Here is a 22,712-nt window from a genome sequence, read left to right as displayed (position 1 = left end):
TGTGTGTGTGTGTAGATGAGGGTCTTGGGAGGAGGGGTCAGTGGGGGAGGTGAGAGGTCTTAAGAGATGGTGGTGGGTGGAGCAGGCTGGGCACCCTCAGTGTTTGCCCACACAGTGCAGTCTGAGATGTGGGCACCCCCTCCCTTCTGCCCTGCTGAGGGGAGCTGTCACCCTAAACCGCCAGCAGGCCTCCAGTAAACCAACCTAGGCCCCCGCCCGCCCGTGTAAGTGGAACTGCGGGGCAGCGTAGAGCTCCGCCATGAAAAAATCATGAGGACACCAAGCTGTGGGCCTGTTTCAGGAACAATGCAGGAGGCTGGGCCCTGGGCGCCTGCTGAGCTGGACCCCAGATGGGCCCAGATGGGCCCAGGAGTGAGGAAATCAGGGCCTCGGGCTGTGCCCAGCGGCACCTGGACCACCAGAACGGCCCTCACCTTGTGGGGCCAAGGAGTCCGGGGCAGAGGGTTAAGGAGGGACGGCAGAGGCCTGGCATGGGAGGGATGGGGTGCCTGGGGTGGGGGGGCGAAGAACACCCAGGGCAGCAGCTGGCCAAGGCCTGGGGCTGAGGCTCTGGGGTGAGGCGCCAGTGGTCTCCTCTGTGAGGAGAAGTTCCCAGACTCACTGCCCTGTGGGCAGGGGCCTTCTGCTGTTGCTCAGCGCCGGGAGTACAGACCTGATTTGGGGAAGGTGTGACTGTGGAGGTTCCTTAGCCGGTGGGTCTGCCCTGGCCCCCATCCTGGGCCATTTCTCAGTTTCCAGGGCTCCAGGCCAGCTGAGGCAGGGACGGCCCCCTCCCCCAGCCTGCACACACACACCGCCTGTGCCAGCTCACACCACCAGCATCAGCGTTGCCCGGGCACTGAGCCTGGCGCACGCGCTGGTTGCCATGGCAGCAGGCAGCGTGCTGGCAGGAACCCAGGCTGGGCTCTAGCATCAAGAGCTGGCTGTCTAGACGTGCAGAGGTGGGGGTGCTTTCCCTGGTAGCCCCGGAGGGGCCTGGCTACGGGGAGTGGGAAGGTGGTCCCTCCAATGGCTAGGACTACCCAATCCCCAGCATTCTAGGAAAGGAACAGTTTCCTGAGAGCTGCCGGGTGAATGTTAGGGGTCTAGGGGGCTTTAAGGCCCTCTATGCGCCTGGTCCCACCTGGACACTAAGAGGGGCAGGAGGCCAAGGATTGGCCCCAGCCTTGTCTGCTGGGGGCGTCTGATAGATGAGGCCATTCCCACCTTCCGGGGCCAGCTGTGGCCCGAAGGGCCCATCTGGCTGTGCCCATCTGCAGATGGCCACTCCCAGTAGTAGGGGCCAGAGGCATGGCTCATTGCAGGAAATGGCGCCCTCCTCCAGTCAAACATATTAAAGTTGGTGTGTTAGGCGGCCTGACATCTGTGCTCAGGCCTGGTCCTGGTTGCAGATGGCAGCTCAGGGTGGTGAGCACACACTGGGTTCATGCCCCCACCCATGGGAAGGGACGGGGTCAGGTTTAGAAGTGAGCAGGATAAGTGAATGGGGCTCCGAGAGTGGCAGAGACCTTGGATGTCCCAGGGTCCAGGCTGGCCAGGGCAGTGGTGGGCACATTTGTATGCCCCAAGTGGGTGGCTGTGTGGACAAGTTCTGGCAGGGGGCATGGGGTTCTGTGGGAAGGGTGCTCCCCATTGCCTGCGGATGCTGCCCCGGTGTGAGAAGCGCCCCAAAACAAACTCCCTTAGGCCACCCACAGCCTGGTCACCCTGCTGGGCAGCCTCGAGGGGGTTCTGAGGCTGGGATCCAGAGTAGCATCTCTGGGCTGGGGCTGAGCCAGCAGGTGGCTGTGGATCACTCTGCCCAATTCCTGCCTGTGTGTACTACACACACACACACACACACACACACACACACACCCAGACTTGCAGGCATCCTGCCCACCTATCAGCAGATGCTGGGCCCATCACACAGGAACACCCACATCAAACATTCACAGGCAGTTATTAAGTACCTACTGTGTGCCAGAACCTTGCAGGGGATCCAGAAAGGAACCATGACCCAAACAGGCAGCTAGGCGAGGCCCTGAGATCCTGGTTTGGGGAGGGAGGAAGGGAGGGAGGAGGGACCATCTGTGCAATCCCCCTCCCTCCAAGGAAGCCTGTGCTGGAAGGCCCGCCTCTCAGAACCCACCTCCCCAGCCCCCAGGGCCTGAAATGCCACCTGGTGGCTCACGCCCCTGGATCAGTGCCGGGGAGCCCCACCCTACCCCCACTTGGGGCTGTGGGACCTGAGAATTGAGAGGCCATGGGCACTTCTGGCTCTGCTGCTGAGAGGCTGCCTGGAGCCAGGCCTGCTTAGCGCCTGGTGGCTGGGCTTCCTCCTGCAGGGCACGTGATGCCCATGAGCGCCCTGCCAGCATCAGTCAGCGTTAATGAGGCTGTCGTGCTAATCGGGCCCGGCTGGGCTCCTTCAGAAGGCTGGCTGGGAGTTGGCAGTGCAAAAGGAGAGAACAGTGCCCATGCCTGGGGTGGCCACGGGCACAGCTGCCCCTCAGGCTGCCCATACACATGGGAACTGAAGTGTGGACAGCATCACGGCTGGTACGGCCAAACCAGGACATTTCCCTGGCATCAAGGGCTGGGCAATGCAGTCCCCTGGGAACGTGGGGGGATTTCATGTGGGCATCATCTCTGCGGAGGGGGTGCAACCCCAGATTACATCTCCCTTACCATGGGGTGTCTGGCACACAGCCTAGTCAGTCAGTGTCCCATAAACCCCTATTGGCCACAGAGGTGGACGACACTAGCCAAGACCAGTTCCTTGCTCAGTATGCACCGTGCTGTCATGGGGATTTGTGTGCAGACCTATCTCCCTGAACCCCAGTGTGAACCCCTCAAGCAAGGGGTCAGGTCTCCTGGTCTCTTGCTCAGTGTGCACATGCCTGGGGAGGTCACTGCCCGGGACTGGGGACATGGAGGAAGGACTCCAGAGCCATGTGCCCATCCACCCCACCCACCTCCTGGGGCCTCTGCACGCCCAACCCGAGGCCCCTTCATTCTGTTGGACCCCCATATGGCCTTGAAAGGGATGGAGGGGTGATGCCTGGAGCATCAAGGGCAAGACTCAGGAGGCCAAGGCTGGAAGTGCCCTGTGGCTCCCACTCCTGGTCCCCAGGGAGGCCTGAGGGTCACACGCTGTGATGAGGAAGAAGACACCAAGGCTGGCCTGGGCCCAGGGCAGGTGGCTCTGGTTTCACTACTTGGCTCCTGGCCCCTGAGGCAGGTGCAAGAGACAGACAGGCAGGGCGAAGCTGAGCAGGCCCACCGCAGCCCCCTAAGGCAGCCTCCTCAGGCTCAGGGTTTGGGGAGGTACAACAGGGTGGGACCCCAGAGACTGAGCTGGGAGGTACCAGGGTCAGAGGTAGTCAGCTGTGGCTTCTCCTAGCCTGTTGCCCTTATCCTTCTGCTGGGAAGGTTTTGCCCTATGTGATCGTGGGACCCGGCCCATTAAGGATCCCACAAGGACTCCACAGTCAGGCCAGTCGCTCTATGCAGTGTGAGTGGCAGTTCAGGGGTCCCCAGGGCCATCCATCAAGGCTGGCTTCACCAGAGCCCACCCATGGCAGACAGAGCAACCTCATGGGCCCTGAGAGTTGCTCAGGGGACAGGGGTCGGGTCCGAGCCTGGCCCTGTGACCCCAAGTCCAAAGGCTTGCCACCTCCTTGTGCTGCCCGGGATGACGCCTGCTCCGCGTGTGCTCCCAGGCCACCCTCCCACTGTGCAGCCCGCGAGGTGGGCATGCTTGTCTCCATCACACAGCTGCCACCTCAGCCCAAACCGAGGGCCCTTTCCCCCGGAGCCCAGCAAAGCCAGGCTGCCTAGCCAGTGTGAATCTGGCTGAGGAGCTGCCTCTTCACACCTGGCATGGATCTGGGTGCCACGAGTGCTAGGATGAGGGGGTTGCCTGGCCCGCTTACTGGCACCGACAGCCCTGCCTGCCACTTTCCCAGCTACAGGCCACCCTTGGGAAGCATCAGACTTGGGGCTGCAGGCTGTGACCCAGGGGCTGCTGAGGAGGACATGCAAGGCTCAGCCGCAGCCGCCCGGGTAGCAGCAAGGAATCAGAGAAGCGGTAACTGGATCTGGCAGCTGAGGGTGGAGGGCTGCGATCGGGTTGCGGCCACATGCAAGTTTTCCACCAGGCAGCTTTCTCTACCCCAGGAAAGAGCTGGGCTGGGCTGGCGAGTCTGTGCAGTGGGTCTGGGGGCCCGGAGGTGGGGGGCAAGGAGAGAGGCCAAGACTGGGGGGTGGGTGTCCAGAGGGTGGGGCACAGCACCGGAGCCAGAGCCAGGCAGCCGCCAGTGAGCACAAGGAGGTGGTCAGCCCTGCGGTGAGTGGCACTCTCCAGCCCCTCCGGCCCCGGGCTCTGGCCCCTGGGCAGTCCGGGAGTGGCTGAAATCCAAGCTGGGGTAACGAAAGGCTGTTCCTAAGCCGGCACAGTTCTGATCCGCCCTCCCACCCGCCCTCTGCTGCCCGCTGGCCATGTAAGAGCTCCCCGGACCCGCCACTGCTGGTCAGAGGCAGCTTCTGAGAGGGCAGCGGGTCCATGACGCCAGCTGGGCCTGGGGGCCGCTGGCCAACCCAGACGAGCTGGGCCTCTAGGGGACCTCAGGGGTCGTGAGCACAGAGAGAGCTTCCCGGGCCCCCGTCGGGGACCTCAGCCAGGCCCGAAGATGCCTACCAATGGCCTGCACCAGGTGCTGAAAATCCAGTTTGGCCTCGTCAATGACACTGACCGCTACCTGACGGCTGAGAGCTTCGGCTTCAAGGTCAACGCGTCGGCACCCAGCCTCAAGCGGAAGCAGATGTGGGTGCTGGAGCCAGACCCAGGGGAAGGCACTGCTGTGCTGTTTCGCAGCAGCCACCTGGGCCGTTACCTGTCGGCCGAGGGGGACGGTCGTGTGGCCTGCGAGGCGGAGCGGCCAGGTCGTGACTGCCGCTTCCTGGTCCTGCCACAGCCCGACGGGCGCTGGGTGCTGCAGTCGGAGCCGCACGGCCGCTTCTTCGGCGGCACCGAGGACCAGCTGTCCTGCTTCGCCACGGCCATCACCCCGGCCGAGCTGTGGACAGTGCACCTGGCCATCCACCCGCAGGCCCACCTGCTGAGCGTGAGCCGGCGGCGCTATGCGCACCTGTGCCCGCGGGAGGATGAGATGGCAGCAGACAGTGATACGCCCTGGGGTGTGGATGCACTCGTCACCCTCATCTTCCAGAACCGGCAGTACTGCCTCAAGTCCTGTGATAGCCGCTACCTGCGCAGTGATGGCCGCCTCGTCTGGGAGCCCGAGGCTCGCGCCTGCTACACGCTTGAGTTCAAGGCGGGCAAGTTGGCCTTCAAGGACTGCGATGGCCGCTACCTGGCACCCGTGGGCCCTGCGGGCACACTCAGGGCGGGCCGCAACACACGGCCTGGCAAGGACGAGCTCTTCGACCTGGAGGAGAGTCACCCACAGGTGGTGCTGGTGGCCGCCAACCACCGCTACGTGTCCGTGCGGCAAGGTAATGGGGTGCGGGGCCTGTGCGTGTGTGTAGGGTCATGTAGCAAGTGGCTCCGGGTTGAGGGGTGAGAATACACTTGTAGAATACAGTGGGCTATAGGCCAGGTATGGGGTCCCTGTTGAGCCTCAAGCCCGCTGGACAGCTGCTGAATGCAGGATGGGCAGCGCCCAGGTGGAGGTGGTTGAGGCCCAGGCTCACCGTGATGAGGGGCAAGAGGGCAGGCCCCATCCACACCGGGCTGCCCCCTGACCACCCTTCCCCTTTTCTTCCATCACCCCACTTCTGAACTTTACAGGAAATTGGGGCTGTGACCAAGGGCAGGGAAGGCAGGCAGCAGGAACGGAGTGGGACGGGGTCCTGGGGGCCCTTCCAGTCCAGGGAGATGCAAGTGGTCCCTCCAGAGCCTGGGCTCCTTGGTGGGGAGACACTCTCTGTTCAGCAGGTGTCGCGTGGCTCCCCCCAAGGCCCCGATCATCGGTCACCTGCTTCATGTGACCCGTGGGCCCTTCTCCACATGATCACCTGCCTGTGGGGTGAACATGGACAGCTCCTACTTCCCCTCAAGGAAAGTGAGGTTCCAGAGTGGCTCCATGCCACTTGGACTCCTGGCTCTGTGCACCCAGAAGGGGTGGGTGTACCCGGACCCAGCTCACTGCCGCCACCTGGTCCCAGCCCTGAGCACATAGAGGGGTGGCCCAGCTGTGGCTCTAGGGGCTCCTGCCTGTCATTTGGATCTTCAAAGCCAGTGCAGAGTAGGGACCGGCATTCAGCAAACACCCCTGAATCCTTGTGGAGTGTGGTTGGGCCCTGGGGTGTAAGGGAGGACAGACAGCCCCAGTCTTTCCCGTCACAGGTCCTACTGTCTGGCCACACTGCTTTCTGGCCTTGACCAAGGCCCATATGCTTGGTTTGCCAGTAAAAGGTGGGCAGTAGTGGGGAAAGCTTTCTCTGTGAGTCAAAGGAAATGCTGGCTACAAAGCATTTGTCCTTGTTCAGCTTGTGAGTGAGACAAGTGGTAGTGGGGATAGTGGTGATGCTGGTGGTGCTACAAGCGGTGGTGGTGATGGTAAGGGTGCCATGGTGATGGAGATGATGCTGGTGGTCCTGCTGGTGATGGTAGTGATGGTGATGGTGGTGGTGGTGAGGGGGGATGGTAGCCGTATAAACCATTTTTCATTCTTTGGATTACCCTGCATCTGACCTGATCCCTTTGATGGGGAAATTCCCCCACAAAGGAACAGATTCACCCCCCTCCCCACCAACACCACTGTGAGGCCAGAGGTACCTACATTCACCTCCCTGCTTTCCTTGCATAAGCCTGAGGGCATCAGACCTGGCCCTGAGATGTTCTGATGTTGACTTTGCTAATCAGTGATTCAGGGAAGCAGAGTGTGGCATCTCAGGCTGAGGGTGGGATAGTGCTGCTAGGTTTTGAGGCAGCTGGAGTGGTGGCTTCTGCAGAGTGGGCTGGTGGTTCCTTGGTCCCTGTCATTTTGCTGGCCAGGTAGCCCCCAAACTTGTCTCCTTCCCCCAGGCCAGGGTGTTGGTGAGCAAATTGGCTTTTGCTGTTGATTTTTTTTTTTTTTCCTTTCCCAACCTCCATTAGCCAGAGTCTGCTTGTTTCTGCTATGCCCACTGCCAGCCCTCACTCATGTGGCATTGCTGCTGGGCTGCCCAACAAGCAGTGTTTGCTGCTGCAAGTAACAATGGCTGCTTATTGGCTTAAGCCATGAGGACGCTAATACCTTGCCTAAGTGGAGGTCTGGAGGCACAGGGGTGGTAGGGTCCCAAACAGGCACCACATCCAGCTCAGTGGCATCACCAAAGCCCTCTGCTTTTTCCTCTTTGAGGAACTGCTCTCCCAGGACAGTTCTGCCCTCAGACTGGTGCCCCTGTGGTTACAAGATGGTTGCTACTATCTGGGACCTCATGTCCAAACAGAACAAAGTCCAAAGGGAAGAGGGGCACTGGCTCTTCTTGTGGCTTTGCAGGAGTAAGAATATGTCTCCTGTAAATGCTCTCAGACACCCCTTCTTGCTCATACATCCACCACTTGATCAATCCCTCCTGGGACAGTAGGGTCTATACTCTTTGCCAGCACCAGCCAGGACTCCATGAGACCCTGCTGCTGCAAGATCAGGGTCCCAGGAGCAGCTGGCTGTGTGAGACCGAGCCCCTGGGCTGTATCCTGTCTGGAGAGGGTGTGTGGAAGGAGATGCTGGGGACACTAAGAGGCTTGACCTCAGAGATGGGGGTGGAAAACTTGCAGCCACAGCCTCAGACCCCTGGCTTCACTCCTCCCTTTAGTACCTGTCGGATGGCTCCCTCACCTTCTCAGGTCCTACTTCAGGGAGGCCATCCCTGGCCAAAACCCCAGCAGTCATGGGCACTGGACATACCATTTTTGTTGTCCACCGCTCCCCTTGGGCCAGCGTCTGGAGAACAAGGCCCACTGTTTTGGTATTGCTGACCACAGGCTGGGGGCAGCAGGAGCTCACTTTGTGCAGCACTGCTGATGGGATGGTGGGGTTGGCAAAGAGAAGGGGTCACTTTCTTGGGGTCTGATCAGTGATCTGTGTAAGAAGGGAGACAGACTCCAGTCTGGGGGACAAACAGGACAAAGCCATGGGCACCCCCTCCAGTCTGGGCCCTGTGTGCTGCCCCACTTCCTTCCCAGGGGGCAGGGCAGGACAGGATGTGGCCCTGACCCTTCAGCCCTGATGGGGGTATGCCCCACTCCCTTCTGCTCTGCTCACTGGAGTTGTTGGGGCTCTGCCTCAGGGGAGCTCTGTGATCTGCCAGTTGCGATGGAACACGGATGTGGTTTATGGGAAGATACCAGGGAAACTCCACTGCCTGACTGCTCTTCTCTACCCTGGTCACAGATGCCCCATTCATCTCCCTCCCAAGCAGAGTCCCAAGTAGCTTTGCCCTCCCTCCAGGGTCCTGGGAGACCACACACTTGTGTATGAGGGGCTGAGATGACAGGGGGCCAGTCCCAGCTCAGTGCCCAGGAGCAGATCCCAGGACCCCGCTGTGTCCTGAACCATGCTAGGGAAGGACAGGGACCCTGCTGTGTCCACCCAGCAGCTTAGGGAGGAGTTATAAATAGAGGCTGCTGTAAGTCCTGGGTCCAGAGAGCAGGAGCAAGCAGATTACCTGCTGATTAGCTGAGGCAGGGGATTTGGCGGCACGGAAGGGCCTGGCTCCTGGGGCTGTGCTGGAAACCCGGCCTCTAGGAAGCGGTGTGAGTGCGTCCACAATGCGCCTGCACCGCACTGGAGCAGAACTCCAAATCTTCTCAAGTCCAAAGGGTTCTAGATGAGACCCCCGCTGACTTCAGGGATGCCCCAAGAGCATGCCTTCCCATCCCTCTGCTCCCCACCCCACCCAGGGTGAGGCGTGAGGGGCTTCCCATCTCCTCCCTCCAGGGGTCAATGTCTCAGCCAACCAAGATGAAGAACTGGATCACGAGACCTTCCTGATGCAAATTGACCAGGAGACAAAGAAGTGCACCTTCTATTCCAGCACTGGGGGCTACTGGACCCTGGTCACCCATGGGGGCATCCAGGCCACAGCTACACAAGTGTGAGTGCACCATCCTCACCTCTGTGACCCCTGCATCTCCACCATCACCATCACCTCCTCTACACACACCACTTCTGTGGCCGTCACCACCACCTCCTCCACCATCATCTCCATTTCCACTACCACAGGCATCACCACCTCCACCTCAACCATAGGGACCACACAGCCGCCCAACCAGGGAAGAAGGCTGCTAGCTTGCAGGGCAGCTCTTCATGGTGGTGGGTGTAGCAGTGGAAGTCAAGTGTCTTGAGCGGGTGGTCCTGGACTTGAAGGGGATGCGGGAGGTCTGACCCTGAGTCCCCGTGTCCTGCTTCTCTGAGGGGACCTTGACCTGCCCCTTCCAGTTCTGAGAACACCATGTTTGAGATGGAGTGGCGGGGCCGACGGGTGGCCCTCAAGGCCAGTAACGGGCGCTATGTGTGTATGAAGAAGAATGGGCAGCTGGCAGCCATCAGCGATTTTGTAGGTGAGCACTCCCCTCCTGCCCTGGGGAGCCTGGGGCTGGGCGCTCTGCCTGGGGACAGTTCCAGCTCAGCCCATCTCCACCCAGGGCTGAGCCCTCTCCCTCCCCATGGAGCTGCTGCTGTCTGCGACAAAAGAGTCTTACTTCCTGTTCCAGCCCATTGCTCTTGATGTGGGGGCTCAGATCCAGAGCACCCCAATCACTGCTGCACTTCTGGGGAACCAGGGGCTCACATAAGCAGTGGGCAGATCCAGGCACACAATCAGGGCAGGTCCTGGCCTGGCGCTCTCGTGGGGCTGCTGGAAGGTCCCTCAAGCCCTTGTCTCGCCAGCAGGGGAGGACGAGGAGTTCACCCTCAAGCTTATCAACCGGCCCATCCTGGTCCTGCGCGGCCTGGACGGCTTCGTCTGCCACCGACGTGGCTCCAACCAGCTGGACACCAACCGCTCGGTTTACGATGTGTTCCACCTGAGCTTCAGCGACGGCGCGTACCAGATCCGAGGTGCGGGCAGGTGGGATGGGGCTGGGGAGCAGCGGAAAGGGGGGTCCCGGAGAGAGTAGGGGGCTGTGCCCAGCCTGGATGGGGGAGCGAGCCACCGGCCGACCCCTCTCTGGCCCACCCCAGGCCGCGGCGGCGGGTTCTGGCACACCGGCAGCCACGGCAGCGTGTGCAGCGATGGCGAGCGCGCCGAGGACTTTCTGTTCGAGTTCCGCGAGCGCGGCCGCCTGGCCATCCGGGCCCGGAGTGGCAAGTACTTGCGTGGCGGCGCCTCGGGGCTGCTGCGCGCGGACGCCGACGCGCCGGCTGGGGTTGCGCTCTGGGAATACTGAGTGCCGCCGTCTGTCCCCCATTAAACCATGTCTGTGACCAGCGGCTGGCGGGTCAGTGGCGAAGCTCGCGGTGCGTGGGGAAGGGTTCGCATCCGCCCGCCGCAGGCCCTCTGGGCCTTTCCTGCGATGGTCGCTCGACCGCCAGAAAATCCAAGATTGGCGCTTTTCCAGCCCATTGAACATCCGGAGACCCCTTCCTGGACTGCCAGTCCCGGGCCTTCTTTTGTCTGCATCACTCCTTGGCACATAGCTCCTCCCCAAGCTTGGGGGCGGGGGTGGGGAGAGGACCCCCATTCTACTCAGCAGGACAGGGATGGGAGTGGGATAGTTGGGAGGAGCCTCATCCCAGGCCCCAGCAAGTCAGGTAGGTTAGAGGGTCTTCAGGGTCTTCAGAGCACATATCACTGCTCCCTTCCCCAGGGGCAGGGTCTCAGGGAATCCTGGAAGCACCTGATGAAGTGACTTCCACCCCTCCCAGACAAGGTTATGTGCAGCCAACCATGGGGGAGAGGGCGCTTCTCAGCCTGTGCACTGGCCTGCTGCCACCCAGCGTAGGAAGGGTGGACCACCAGGACAAGGCCCATGGTTCACCCACAGGTCTCCCCAAACCAGCTGGCACCCAAAATACCCCAGTCGCCAAGGACCCCCACCCAGGCCAATACCTCCTGGAGGTACTGGGCAACCTGGACCACGGGAGGTGGGAGTGGGGTGGGAGGTGTGCCCCTGGGATTGGCCTAGGCCTTGAGGACTGGGTGATGGAGGGCTGAGGGGACAGCCTGAGCAAAAGTAGGGGAGACCACGGGCCTCAGCGACCTTTCCCCTCAGCCCCCATCCTCTCCCACCCTGGGCAGCCCCCACTCTTGCCTGGGGCCTGAAGCGCCCCTTCCAGTGAGTCTGGCCAGCGTGAGGCGCTTTGGGAAAGGGGGGCAGCTGGGACTCCTCTCCAGGGCCCCACTTTGGCTGGCTCCCTGACTCACCGCTTCCCTTCACCTTAGCGATGAAGAAAAGCTGGGTCCCACGTGGGCCAACAGGTCAAGGTGGGCTCTGATGGACACTGGCCCAGAGGGGACAAGGGGACTGCCCTGTGTGCGGTCTGCACTGCCCCCTGGTGGCCTGGGAGACAGGAGGGTTGCCTGCTGGGCACTCTTGGCACCCTTGTTCAAGTGCTCCAAGTGGGCGCCAAGGAGGGTCTCCTGTTTGCTGACCTTGGCTGGACAGGGTACTTGGCCTCAGACATGCTGAGTGGAGTCTGTGCACCCCAGGGCAGTGGCTGGAGACGGGAGGCAGGGAAGAGGGCTTGTGGGTCCCTGTGCGCTGGCCTGCCCACTTCCTCCCCCCCCCAGGAAGTGACAGGAAGACAACCCTCAGAAACAGCCACTAAGGGGGTGCAGGCCCTTCCCTGGTTGGGCCACAGCTCCCCTCCAGGCTGTGTAAGGACCACCCAAGCCAGCAGGGACCGGAGGCCAACTGCTTGCTCATCCTTGAAGACAACTGTTACACTGCTCCCAGCACACACGGGGACAGGAGGCACAGGACAGTACTGGGTGGGCGGAAACTCCTCCCCGTCCTCCCTCCTGCTCAGAAGAACACTCCAGTGCTGGGTCTGTGTGATGACCCCAGATCCCAACTTGGAGCACACTACCGCCCCTCTCCCTCAATGGAGCATGACGAGGAGGTGCCCGTGGTCCTCCTGGGGAGGGGCCCTCATGACCTAAATGGCCCTGCAGGGACCACTTCACCCCAGTGTCTGAGGGTTCCCACTGGCCTGAGGGCCCCAGAGAGGCCAGTTCAAGGCTCCTCTGGGGAGTGCAGTGGCCACCAGCCTTGGCGGGGGCTTGGAGCTGCAGTGAGCCCAGGAATCCAGGTCAAAGCCGCCACCAGACCGCAGGGAGGAGGCTTAAAAAACAGCCCAGGACAAGGCAGAGCAAGAGAAAGGGTCATTTTTTGAGGCGGGGTGCCCCGCAGGCCCTGCATGCACAGCAGGAGAGCACCGGGTGAAGTCCCGGGGGAGAGCCACCCTCCCCCAAAGCACCGGAGCCACCCCAGGGCTGCTGTCGGCCCCGAGGGACCCTTGGAAACAACGCACAGTGCTGGGCGCTGGGTGCGGCCCCGGCCAGAGGCATCTAGTTGTTGAGTGTTGTGGCCACAGGGCACCTGCAGGAAAAAACCCCACCCACCCCTATCCCCACCCCCACCCCGAGTCTTTGTGCTTTGGTCACAGGGAGCACCCTCCCACCTGGCGACCCCAGTAACTGCAGAGAAGCAGAACCAAGGCACCCAGAGCAGGCCCGCTGTGCAGGTGTGGACAGTGCTGGCCAAGAGGTCTATGGGAAGGCGAGTGGTGCTGCCAACAGGGGCAGCCCCAGGCTCTGGGCACCATGGTGGGAACCAGACAACCGCTGAAACGCACCTGCCTGAGTCTCAACCCCAAAGCCCTGTCTCCGGGGCCCCTGCAGGCTGTGAGGGCAGCAGCAATCCTGCTCTGGAGTCTAGACCCCATGGCCAGGCCCGACTTCTGAGCGGAGTGACGTCGGTGATCCAGCCCCGACGTTCTGGGTGGGCGGCGGCCCAGCGGCGTGGAGGTTGAGTGCAGAGGCTGTGGCAGCTGCTGGAGGAAAGGAAGGAGTGATATGGGAGGCCAAGAGGGCCCCCGGCCCAGTGGGGTCACGGATTGCCTGGCTATCCTGATACAACGCCTACATGACCCGCCTCCTCTGAGCACACCCACCCCGGGGGGCACCGGGTGGCCATCTGGGGGGCTGGCTGCATTCACCCCAGACCTTCCCCAGCTGTAACCAGGCCAAGTGCCTCCTGGGTCAGGAGCCAGGTTATCTCCATAAAACCATGGAGATACTGTGAGCTGTCAAGGGTTCAGAGGCTGGGAAGGCCCAGGGCAGGGCGGGGTAGGGGTTTGGGGAGGGGGCTGCTGGTGTCCCGGGCAGGGCGGGGCCTACCTGGCGTCACAGCAGGAGGAGGCTGGGGCTGCGGAGGCGCCTGTACACCTGCAGCAGCCTCTGGGCGGTGACGCAGGAGCTGGCTTCATCCTCCGTGCACAGCCGGTCCCGCAGCGTCTGCACCTCCCGCAGCAGCATCTACAGGAAGGGACCGGTGGCGACAAGCTAGGGGCCACCTTCCTACTGGGCACGTCGGCAGGCCCCTCCAAGAAAGGGGGACACCCACCACTCAGATCCCACCCAGGCTGTGGCAGGTGGCCCAGGAAACACACTCCTCTGTGGCCTTAACATGATGACCCCTCGGGACAGGAGGTGTGGCTGGGCTGAGGGGAGACCCCGTCCCCAGGGGACGGGAATGTCCTGGCCAAGGTAGAGCAGTGTAACTGTGCCCACTCTGCCCTCCTCTCGCCCCTGCAACAGGAGCCCAGAGCTGACTCTGGGCTGAGCGGACTGGGAAGCCCTGCCAAGCTGGGCGATACGCAGGTGCTTGTGTGTGTGACCCCAGTGGAGCCCCAGCGGGTAGAAGGTTCAGGGCACAGACCCCCGAAGGGCCTCACCTCGTGGTTGGCCTGCATCTGGTGAAGATACTGCAGGCGGAGATCAGGTGGGCTGGAGCCCCTGGCAGCCTGCTCCACCACCAGCCTCTGGAGGGATACAAGGGGTAAGTGGCTGGAGAGGGCGCCCCTCCTGTGTGTCCCCAGACAGAGCCTAGGGCTCCTGGCACCGGCCTGCAGAGCCAGGCAGCCCTCCCCGCTAGCTGAGACATCCATCAGGCCTCCCTGCCTCGCCTCTAGTTAACCTCCGCTCCCCAAGAGCCCCAGCCTGATGGTCGTTTACTTGGAAGTAACGTTCCTGATTCCCAGGGAGGATGCTCCCAGATGGATCCAGGCAGCAAGGCTCCCACTGGTCTCTGGGGCAAAGAACTGAGAAGAGACCCCAATACCTCGAGAGACGGCAGGAGGTGCCACCAGAGGCAGAAACTACACATCTGACAAGGCCCCCAAATTCTGAGTGGCCAAGTGAATGAAGAACATTCTGTCATAGGTGCACGATGTGGCAGACGGAGTGCAGAGGTCTGCAGCCCACGAGAAGATTCCCATCAGGGGAGTGCCCGCAGCACTCCATTAGGGGCTGACTCAGGCCTCCCAGATTCACACGTGGAAGGTCCAGCCCCCAGCACCTCAGGTGATGGTGTTTGGAGAAAGAGGGTCTCTATAGATAATCAAATTAAAATGAGGTCAGGTGTGTGGGCCTTAATCCCACAGGACTGGTGTCCTGCTAAAAAGAGATTAGGACACGGACATGCCAAGGGAAGATCGCGTGAGGACCTGGGGAGGAGTTGGCTGTCCACACACCCAGGAGAGAGGCCTCGGAAGGAATCACCCTGCAGACACCCGGCCTCCAAACTGAACCCACTGTGTCCCGTCCGTGGCACTTGGTCACTTGGTCCTAGCAGCCCTGGGATGCTAACTCCCCTTCTTGTGGGAAGTCTGGTCAGCATGCTCCCCACCGCCCCAGTTTCTCACAACTGTCCACCTATCAGCTGCCACGCTCGGCAGGTCTGCAGACGGCCCTGCACGTTTCAGGCCCAATAAGAGCAACCACGTGGCACCTTCTGGGGTGGAGGGATGCAAGGGTGGGAGCTCCGCTCTGGGGACAGAACAGATCCCTGAACCCGGGTGTGAAGCCACGGCTGTGCCATGCAGGGCTGTCACAGCACGGCTGAGGGGGACCTCTGGTCAGGGCTTGGCCCCCAGGCTTGCCTGGGCACACAGGTGGGTCTGTTAATTGAACAGCAGCCTCGGATCCCTGCTGGAACTTGGACTGCAGCTCTCCGACTCTTGGGGTCTAGGGTGGGGTCTGGGCATGCGCACTGGTGAGTTCCCAGGTGAGGCTGCCACAGAGCCCACATATAAGGAAAAGCATGGGAATCGGCTGATAGCTGCCAACCCAGCCTGCTCTGTGCAGCCGAGGCCACGCACACAGAACAGGTGGGAGAGGGGCCAGCAGGCCCTGGGCCCAGCCTGCCAAGCCACCAGCTCACAGATTTCCCTGGGGGACACAAAGACCTCCCCTCAGATCCTAGAGTCGTGGCCCCAGTAGCCCCACAAGGCATCGAAGCGGCAGTAAGCGGCCCCCAGGGCTATGTGTTTGTGAGGGGCTGGCTGCCAACTCTCTCTTTCTTGGCAAAGATATGGAAGCTCCGACAAGCACTTTATCCCAGGACCCGAGCTGGACCTCTCCACACTACTGTATGGAAATTTCATGCTGACAAGTCACAGGTGGACTGTCTCCCTGTAACCACGTGTGCTCACGGACCACTGGGGGCTACTGCCAGGAGGGTGAGAGACAAGCCCCTCACCACCTCCCAGCTGGCCAAGCTCATTTGCAACCCCAGGCAGGAAGCCAAGCCACCAAGGTCCTGTGTCCCCACCACCCCACAGAGACTTCCCAGGCAAGCCCATGAGGGCCAACAGACCTGCAAACGCCCGACAATGGCGTGATGTGCCCTGCACAGGTTGGCTAGAGAGGAGCTCTCCACCTGGATCTCCACGGCCTGGACGGGGCCCGCTGGGCACAGGTCGGTGACGGCCACCTGCAACGCACGAGGAGCCTCGTTGGCTGTCCACAGCCTCGTCTGGCCCGAGGGCAGCATGGCCTATGGGAGCATGTGAGCTGGCTGAGGCATGTGAGGCCTGGGTGGCCCCTCCACATCCCATTCTGGGCAAAGCTTGGGGGGCCCCAGGCCTCAATCTCCAAACCCAGCACGAGTTCCCACCTGAAGAACCAGCTAGCCAAGCAACAGCAAAGCTGCTCATCTGGAAACATCCGTCCAGGAAGAGCCCTGCTCCCTCTGAGTCCAGGTGTGTGGCACGTACAACAAAGGCAGTGATGGCTGTGGCTGCACCACCAAGGACAGCCTACGCCCCAACCACTCCAGGGCCCACGCTGTGCATTCCAAGTCACCCCACAGCAAGGTCAGGTTGTAAAAAAACAGGGAGGGGGCTGGGTAACGGAGATCTCTGCCCAGTGCCCTCCAACCAAAGATAAAACCTGGCAAAGATGGGTGATAGCCAGGACACAAGGCAAGACCCCAGGGACCTTAGGAAAGATGTTGTCCCTGGAAGTTCTTCCTTCTGGGACTGTGGGATGGCTGGGCACCCCACCCTCTCCACCACCAGGCCCCCGGGACACCCAGCGTGGATGCTGCCTAGTGTCGGTGGACCTGAAAGGGCCGTCAGTGGGCAGCCTCCACCCACCACCCTCAGAGGGGTGTGCTGGGTCACATGGGATGCTCCGCCACAGCCACCAATGCTGCGGCCCGAGGGTCAGCTGGATGTGACCCCGAGGCTGCCAGGAGGGTCTCCGGAAGGAAGGTGTGTGCAAGGACTGCACCCAGAGAACTGAGCCCCGCCTCAGTGTCTCAGTGGCCCCTGGGTGGGGTGTCTGTGACAGGGCCCAGCACCCTGCGGCTCTGGGGGCTGCGTGGCTCAGGGGCTGGAGGGCTTGTGCTGCTGCTGGCGGCACAACTGATTGAGTTGCTTGGGCCACTATGAACTCCAGCTGGACGCAGGGCCAGGGCCACGCATGGGGAGTGCTGGTCAGGGTGGTCCTCATGGAGACCTGGCTGGGAGGCTGATGCAGCTTTCAGCCCTACGAAGGCCACCCCATCACAGCCTGCCTCTCGGACGTGGGTGCGTCGGACTTCTCTGGAAGGTGGGCCCCAGAATCTGATTCCTCTTGAGTGGCCAGGGACCCCACTCAGAACTGCTGCTGTCAAGGCCAACGTCTCCCCCTGGGGCAGGAGAGCTGACCCCTGCTTGCCTCTCGGATGATGAGGTGGACATCGGTGCCATCGGGGGCCACTCCCTGGACAGAGGACAGCGCCTGGGCCTTTACGATGTCGGCGGCAGCATTCTCGGCAAGGAGCCACTGCAGGGTGGCACAGCCCAGGGACACGCCTGGAGGAGAGAGGTGCGCCAGTGAGGCTGGCCGGATTCCAAGGGAGGGAGGAAGGGCCCTGAGGCTGCCTGAAGCCAGTCAGTGCCACCAACCTGCGTGACTGTCCCCTAAGGCGGCCCTGAGCAGCTCTGCAGACACCTTGATAGTGGCCACTGACGGGGGCAGGTACTTGGCCCGCAGGGACTCGGGTCCTGCCGGCTGGCTGCCCGGCACACGGCAAGTTCCCAGGAAGGTGTGGATGGGGTCCCTGGCAGGGCCCAGAGCCTGCGTGTAGGGCACGCCCAGGCTGGGGAAGCGCAGGCCCTGCAGCATGTCCACCGTGTGCTCGCTCAGGGGCAGGCACACACCATCCTGTTCGGGCAGGACGATGGGGGTGCACTCGGCCGAAGGGGGGTCCTTGAAAGGGTCCCGGGGGGTGAGGGCGCTGCCCACGACCTCCCGGAGGCTGTAGAAGAGCGCGCAGGACACGGTCACGGGCAGGTCGAGGGCACCGTCCTCACCAGGGCCCAGGGGCAGCGTCACCTCGCGCCGACCGCCGGGGCCGAGCTGGTCCACAGGGATGGTGTAGGTGACAGCTGAGCCAGCCGAGTCCAGGTCTAAGGCCTGGGAGCTGCGGAGCACCTGGATGCACAGGGCCCAGCCCCGATCCAAGCTGAAGCCGCTGCTGTTCTCCAGCAGGCAGGTGGCCACCAGCACGTCCTGCAGCTGCAGGCGGCTCCAGGTGGTGCTGATGGTGCAGGAGATGGGCCGCGGACCCTCCCGGCTTGACAGCAGGGCGCAGCTCACGTTCATGACTTCGTTGAGGCAGGTCAGGGCCTTGTCCCGCTGGTCAACTGCCTTCTTCAGAGAAGACACTCTGGAAACAGACGTGGCTGCTGAGGGAAGACCCAGACCTCATTCCTCCTTAGCATAACGTGAGAAGCCTTCACCTCAGGAGCTCCCGGCCTTCTCACACGACTGTCTAACCCAACCCTCCTCTCCAGCAACAAGAGAAGAGAGGGCGCAGGATGGAGCTGAGGCAGGCTGGACTTGGTGGCTCGCCCCTTGGGCTCATGGAGCCTATACCCCCAACTGGGCCATTGGGCCAGGAGGTGCCCATGGTGGGGCTGGCCATCCCTGCTGTGCTCCCTGACGTGTTCCAAGTTGGCCCAGATGCCCCTCTGCAGAGCCACCGTTGACAGCCCAGAGGGTGGCATGCACCCTAGAAATGGTCCTAAACCACAGGGGCCTGGTGTCTGCGCTGGCCTTTACTATCACCTTTGGCCAGGCACCACGACGTCTGGGGCAATCTCGGGGGTCAGAGGCAAAGTCACAGGCCCTGTCCGGACCAGTGCCAGCGCCAGTGCCAATGCCTTGGACACCTCCTGGATGCCATGCCGGCCTCTGCCCAGGCCGCAGCCCGCTGCTCACCTCTCAGACACGGTGCCAATTCCAGACAACAACTGCTTAATTTTCTGGCCAGCCTTTGCTGAGGTCACTCTGGAGGGCTGAGGTGCCTCATCATGTGGGTCCGGGCGGCAGATCATCAGCCGGCCTTTAGCAGACAGGGCCAGGAGCTCGGCACCCCCTGCAGGAGAAGACATGCAGGGCTTGGGTGGCAGGCAGGGAGGGGCACACGGCTGGGAACAGGCTGTGAGGGGCCTCCCTGGCAGGGGGTCAGCCAGCAGAGGCGTCACATTGTACGTGGACTAAAAGGAAACAGATGAGGGCCATCGAATTAGCAGGGTGCATACCCCCTTCAACAGCCTCCGCCTTGAGTAGAGCTGCTCTGAGATTTCCTAAGAGAAGTAAGTGCTACTCAAGCCCAGGCCTCCTTCACTGACCAGTCTGCACTTGCCGGGGCCTTTCTGGAAGCCTGCCGCCTCCCCAGCAGCGTTCTGCCTCTGTTCCCACTCCTGGACACCAGAAGCTCCCTGGGAAACAGGTTCCATCTCCTGCGACCCACTGGTTGTGCAGGACCAGTACCACTGAGGCCCTGAGCCCTGCCCAGAGGTATGGCACCCCCATTGCCTGCTACAGGCAGCCCTTCTTTCCCTGGGGGAGACAGCAGTTTCTTCCCATCGAAAGCATTTCTTTCCTGTCGGGTATGGTCCACGGCAGGCCTTACAGTGCACTCATGGGCTATCTTAAGGGGAATATACGGTGTGGGGAGGGCGGCTGTACACCTCCCCCCACTACTGGGCAGACATGGCTGAAATCCTCTCTGGCTCTGTCCAGAGAGAACACACATATCAGAGCTCAGGGATGCGCCCTCCCTGCCCCCCACCTTCAGGGCAGGGTGGGCTCCTTGGAGGCCACTCGGTAAGTGGAACAAATGTTTTCCAGCCTTCAGGAGAAATGTAAAGGCTTGACCTGAACCAGTTTGAGTTTCCCTTGGACCACCTGCCATGTGAGACTTGTCACGGGAAAATGCTCTTACCAAGGGTTGCCCAGGTGCAGACCCTACCCAGGCAGAGGGGCACAAACCCCATCCCGAAACCCACACAGGACCCCAAGACCAGCATCAACCACGAGGCTGTGCCGGCGGAGGGTCGGGCTGCCCGGGGCGGTTTTAAGGAGAGCAGGAATGAGGTAGGGAGAGGAAGATGGCCAGTTCACAGGGAGGAGATGCCAGGGCGGAGGCTCCACCAGCCACCGCGGCTTTGGTTTTTGGCTTTCGGCCGTGGCTCATACCTTCAGGCACGCTCGATGACACACACAGAGTGACGAGGCTGCAGATACCCAAGTTGTCTGGATACAGTAGAGGGGGCAGGCTTCCTGGGGCCCCGTCACTCTCCGTGGGGTCCAAGGGGGAACCCTCCTGAGCCAGGTTGACTACACAGAGGCCCGCGGAGGTGCTGTGGTACACGTGGCTGCTCCTGTCGCAGGCTGCGCAGAGCACGGGCCCCGGGACGCTGTACTCCCGCAGCTCAGGCACCAGGTGCCCTGCCTCATCCCAGCTGGCCTTGATGGCCAGCGTCCGGCCGTGGTGACCGAGGGCCACCAAGCAGTCGCAGTGTATGTCTTCCACGTCCTCGGCCAGCGGCTCTGTCCTCAAGGCGCCAATGAAGACGACAGGCTCCTCCAGGTGATGGAGGATCTTGACAAGGGCCTTCGGATCACCCAGGGCTGACGTGGAGGTGACCAGGGTCTTGATGATCACACAGCAGAGCTGGCCATCGGGGAGCCCACAGAGGACCACAGGTGACTCCAGGAGGGCGGCATCAGCTCCAAAGAGTAGCCCAAAGAGGGCCCCCTCCAGCATGACCCCCTCAGAGCTCCATGAGTGGCCAAGTGGGGTCCTGGAGCCAGGCGGTGATGCACAGCACAGCACTGGGAGGAAGCAGGGGGCTGCGGACGCCCCCTGGCTCTCAGCTGGGGGGGTGCAGGTGGACAAGTCCACCTCACCAATCTGGCCTCTGGGCCTGGGGTCCTCCCCTGGAGAGGGACGCTCAAACAGCTGCATCTTCCACTGGGTGGGGCCCAGCGCCAAGGTGATGAGTGCATCATCAAGGACGGTGAAGGCATGCAGCGAGGCATCCGGGAGCACACAGGACTCTGGGTCCACGTGGATCACAGGGACAGGGGGCTCACCGACCTGCCCATCGTCACTGTCCTGGTCGTCCCCGCCATCCTCCTTGTCTCGGCTCACAGACCTTGTAGAACCCAGGGAACTGTCGGTTACAGTGCTCACAGGCTCCCTGCAGGACAGCCTGCCACTGACATGACGGGTGTGGGGTCTGCACAGGGAGCGATCTCAGAGGCTGCCACCAGGGAGCAGCTGGCATGCCACAGTGCCTCCCACTTGCTCCAGGGAATGCTCTCCCCCACCCCGGTCACCCAGGGACACATGCATAACAGCATGCATCAAGGCTTCCAGAAATGGGGTTTGGACAGAAAATTCTCAACAATGCAGAACTGTCAGGCCCCTGAGTCCTCACCTGTGGTGAGTGCTCATTCTGAACCCAGTCCAGAGGTGACCAGACCATATAGGTCACCGGGGCAGTGTTTGAGGATGACAGGGAAGTACTACCACTCAGAAACAGTGACAAGCCCATCTAAGGGTATGTCAGCCTCAACCTGGGAGAGGGCAGTGTGGGCCCAACCCAAAGCAGTTCCCGCCAGCGACCAAGCCTCACCTGGTCGTCTGGTCCAAAGACAAGCAATAGATGCCGCTCTGGGCGCACAGGACATAGAGCACCTTGTGAAGGGCCAGGAGCTCCAGGTGCCACACCTGACCGGGAAACTTGTACACAGCCTGGACGACCGGGGAGAAGGACAGTGCTGGGTCAGGGGCGTGGGGGCTCAGGTGAAGCAGAGGACAAACTCCTCAAATGCGCCGGCCGCTCGAACATCCACGCCCGACCCTGGCCCCTCCAGGACCCCGGATCCCTCCCGCCCCAGCCCCCCATCCCCTAGGCCCCCAGTCCCAGCCCCTCCCCGGTGTGCCCGGTGCTCACGATCAGCAGCCGCCCTTCCCGGTCGTAGACATAGACCAGCTCTCTCCCAGTGGACAGGAAGATCTCCGCCCCGTGGCACAGCACGCGAGGCTTGCCCGCCGCCAGGCCCCCGAGCGGGCAGCAGAAGCCCGCCAGGTATTCGACCCGCGGCCTGGGGTCGGCCATCGTGGGATCGCCCTGGAGCCCGGCCACTGGCGGGGGCTCGGCCTCGCGGCGCGGGAGCCGGGGGGCGGGGCCCTGCGCTTTACGGCCGCCTAGGTCGTAGCGCGGCCTCCGCCGTACGGCGGGGCCGGGGGCGGGGCCGCTGAGCGCCGAGTTTCGGGGGCGTGTCAGCGGGAGCCGAGTCCTCACGCCGCCCGGATGAAGCTAGCGCACACAGAGCTGTATGGCAAAGGGCCAACGTGTTTAAAGCCAAACGCGGGAAGCACAAGGGCCTGGCCTCTCCACTCCTCGCCACTCGGGGGCTCCACTGGGCCCGCCCGAAGTCGAAGGGCCGGGCAGGCTCTCGAACCCGGGCTAGTACACGGGCTCCCCCAGGGCGGCGACCCCTCAGAGCACGTCTCTTCCGAGCGGACAGTCTCTTCCGCTCCTAAAGCGACTGTCTAGCGTTTGGGGGCTGGGCCTGTGAAGGGGGCGGGCAGCGCCAGGTCTTGACACTTTCGCAGCCGGGGTCTCTTCCCTCTGAGCTACTGAGCCACAGCCACGCCTACCCCGTCCCCGGGACACTGCCGCCTCTGAACCTAACATGGACAGACGGGTCTCTTGGATGTGTTGGTTTGACTGGACAGTGGGGAAAAGGGGTAAGCCAGAGGAATTCTGGGTTGAGGGCAGAAGACCATAAAGAAAATCACTGGTTAGGCCTTGGTAAGGGGGGCGGGTACAGCTCACCAGCAGTCATCCTGGTGGTCAGGGTGAAGACAGGGCAAGACACCTCTTCTCCCTAACTCTATCCTC

General features: G+C 62.2%; 2 protein-coding genes across 3 annotated transcripts; one reads left to right on the top strand and one right to left on the bottom strand.

Moving 5' to 3' along the window:
- The first annotated feature begins 4,694 nt into the window (after positions 1 to 4,694).
- Positions 4,695 to 10,443, top strand: FSCN2 (fascin actin-bundling protein 2, retinal). The gene is made up of 5 exons (XM_027975426.3): positions 4,695 to 5,520; positions 8,952 to 9,108; positions 9,453 to 9,615; positions 9,878 to 10,073; positions 10,197 to 10,443. The coding sequence occupies exons 1-5, from the start codon at positions 4,695 to 4,697 to the stop codon at positions 10,400 to 10,402; spliced, it is 1,548 nt and encodes a 515-aa protein (XP_027831227.1). The 3' UTR covers positions 10,403 to 10,443.
- A 1,883-nt stretch (positions 10,444 to 12,326) lies between these two features.
- FAAP100 (FA core complex associated protein 100) lies at positions 12,327 to 22,006 on the bottom strand. Of its 2 annotated transcripts, none has more exons than XM_027974269.2 (10): positions 21,759 to 22,006; positions 21,438 to 21,556; positions 19,993 to 20,954; positions 18,730 to 18,886; positions 17,412 to 18,175; positions 17,182 to 17,318; positions 15,836 to 15,952; positions 13,914 to 14,000; positions 13,357 to 13,494; positions 12,327 to 13,010 (listed from the first exon to the last, which is right to left on the bottom strand). In XM_027974269.2, the coding sequence occupies exons 1-9, from the start codon at positions 21,921 to 21,923 to the stop codon at positions 13,363 to 13,365; spliced, it is 2,640 nt and encodes an 879-aa protein (XP_027830070.2). In that variant the 5' UTR covers positions 21,924 to 22,006; the 3' UTR covers positions 12,327 to 13,010; positions 13,357 to 13,362. The 2 variants fall into 2 exon arrangements, with proteins under 2 accessions (XP_027830070.2, XP_012041832.4); XM_012186442.4 differs by having other exon boundaries at positions 12,327 to 13,007.
- Positions 22,007 to 22,712: the final 706 nt, after the last annotated feature.

This window comes from Ovis aries, chromosome 11 (assembly GCF_016772045.2).
Source record: "Ovis aries strain OAR_USU_Benz2616 breed Rambouillet chromosome 11, ARS-UI_Ramb_v3.0, whole genome shotgun sequence".
NCBI classification, from domain to species: Eukaryota; Metazoa; Chordata; class Mammalia; order Artiodactyla; family Bovidae; genus Ovis; species Ovis aries.
The sequence above is the reverse complement of the archived record's forward strand: the minus strand, read 5'-3'. Positions and strand labels throughout refer to the sequence as shown.

Excerpts from the sequence above, each read along its gene's own strand:
- FSCN2 (XM_027975426.3), top strand. The coding sequence starts at position 4,695 with ATGCCTACCAATGGCCTGCACCAGGTGCTGAAAATCCAGTTTGGCCTC. Across the intron at positions 5,521-8,951 it reads CTACGTGTCCGTGCGGCAAG|GGGTCAATGTCTCAGCCAAC; the intron begins GTAATGGGGTGC and ends TCCTCCCTCCAG. Across the intron at positions 9,616-9,877 it reads TGGGGAGCCTGGGGCTGGGC|GTCCCTCAAGCCCTTGTCTC; the intron begins GCTCTGCCTGGG and ends GGCTGCTGGAAG.
- FAAP100 (XM_027974269.2), bottom strand. The coding sequence starts at position 21,923 with ATGGCCGACCCCAGGCCGCGGGTCGAATACCTGGCGGGCTTCTGCTGC. Across the intron at positions 14,001-15,835 it reads CCATTGTCGGGCGTTTGCAG|AGGCTGGTGGTGGAGCAGGC; the intron begins GTCTGTTGGCCC and ends GTATCCCTCCAG. Across the intron at positions 13,495-13,913 it reads AGATGCAGGCCAACCACGAG|ATGCTGCTGCGGGAGGTGCA; the intron begins GTGAGGCCCTTC and ends CCCTTCCTGTAG.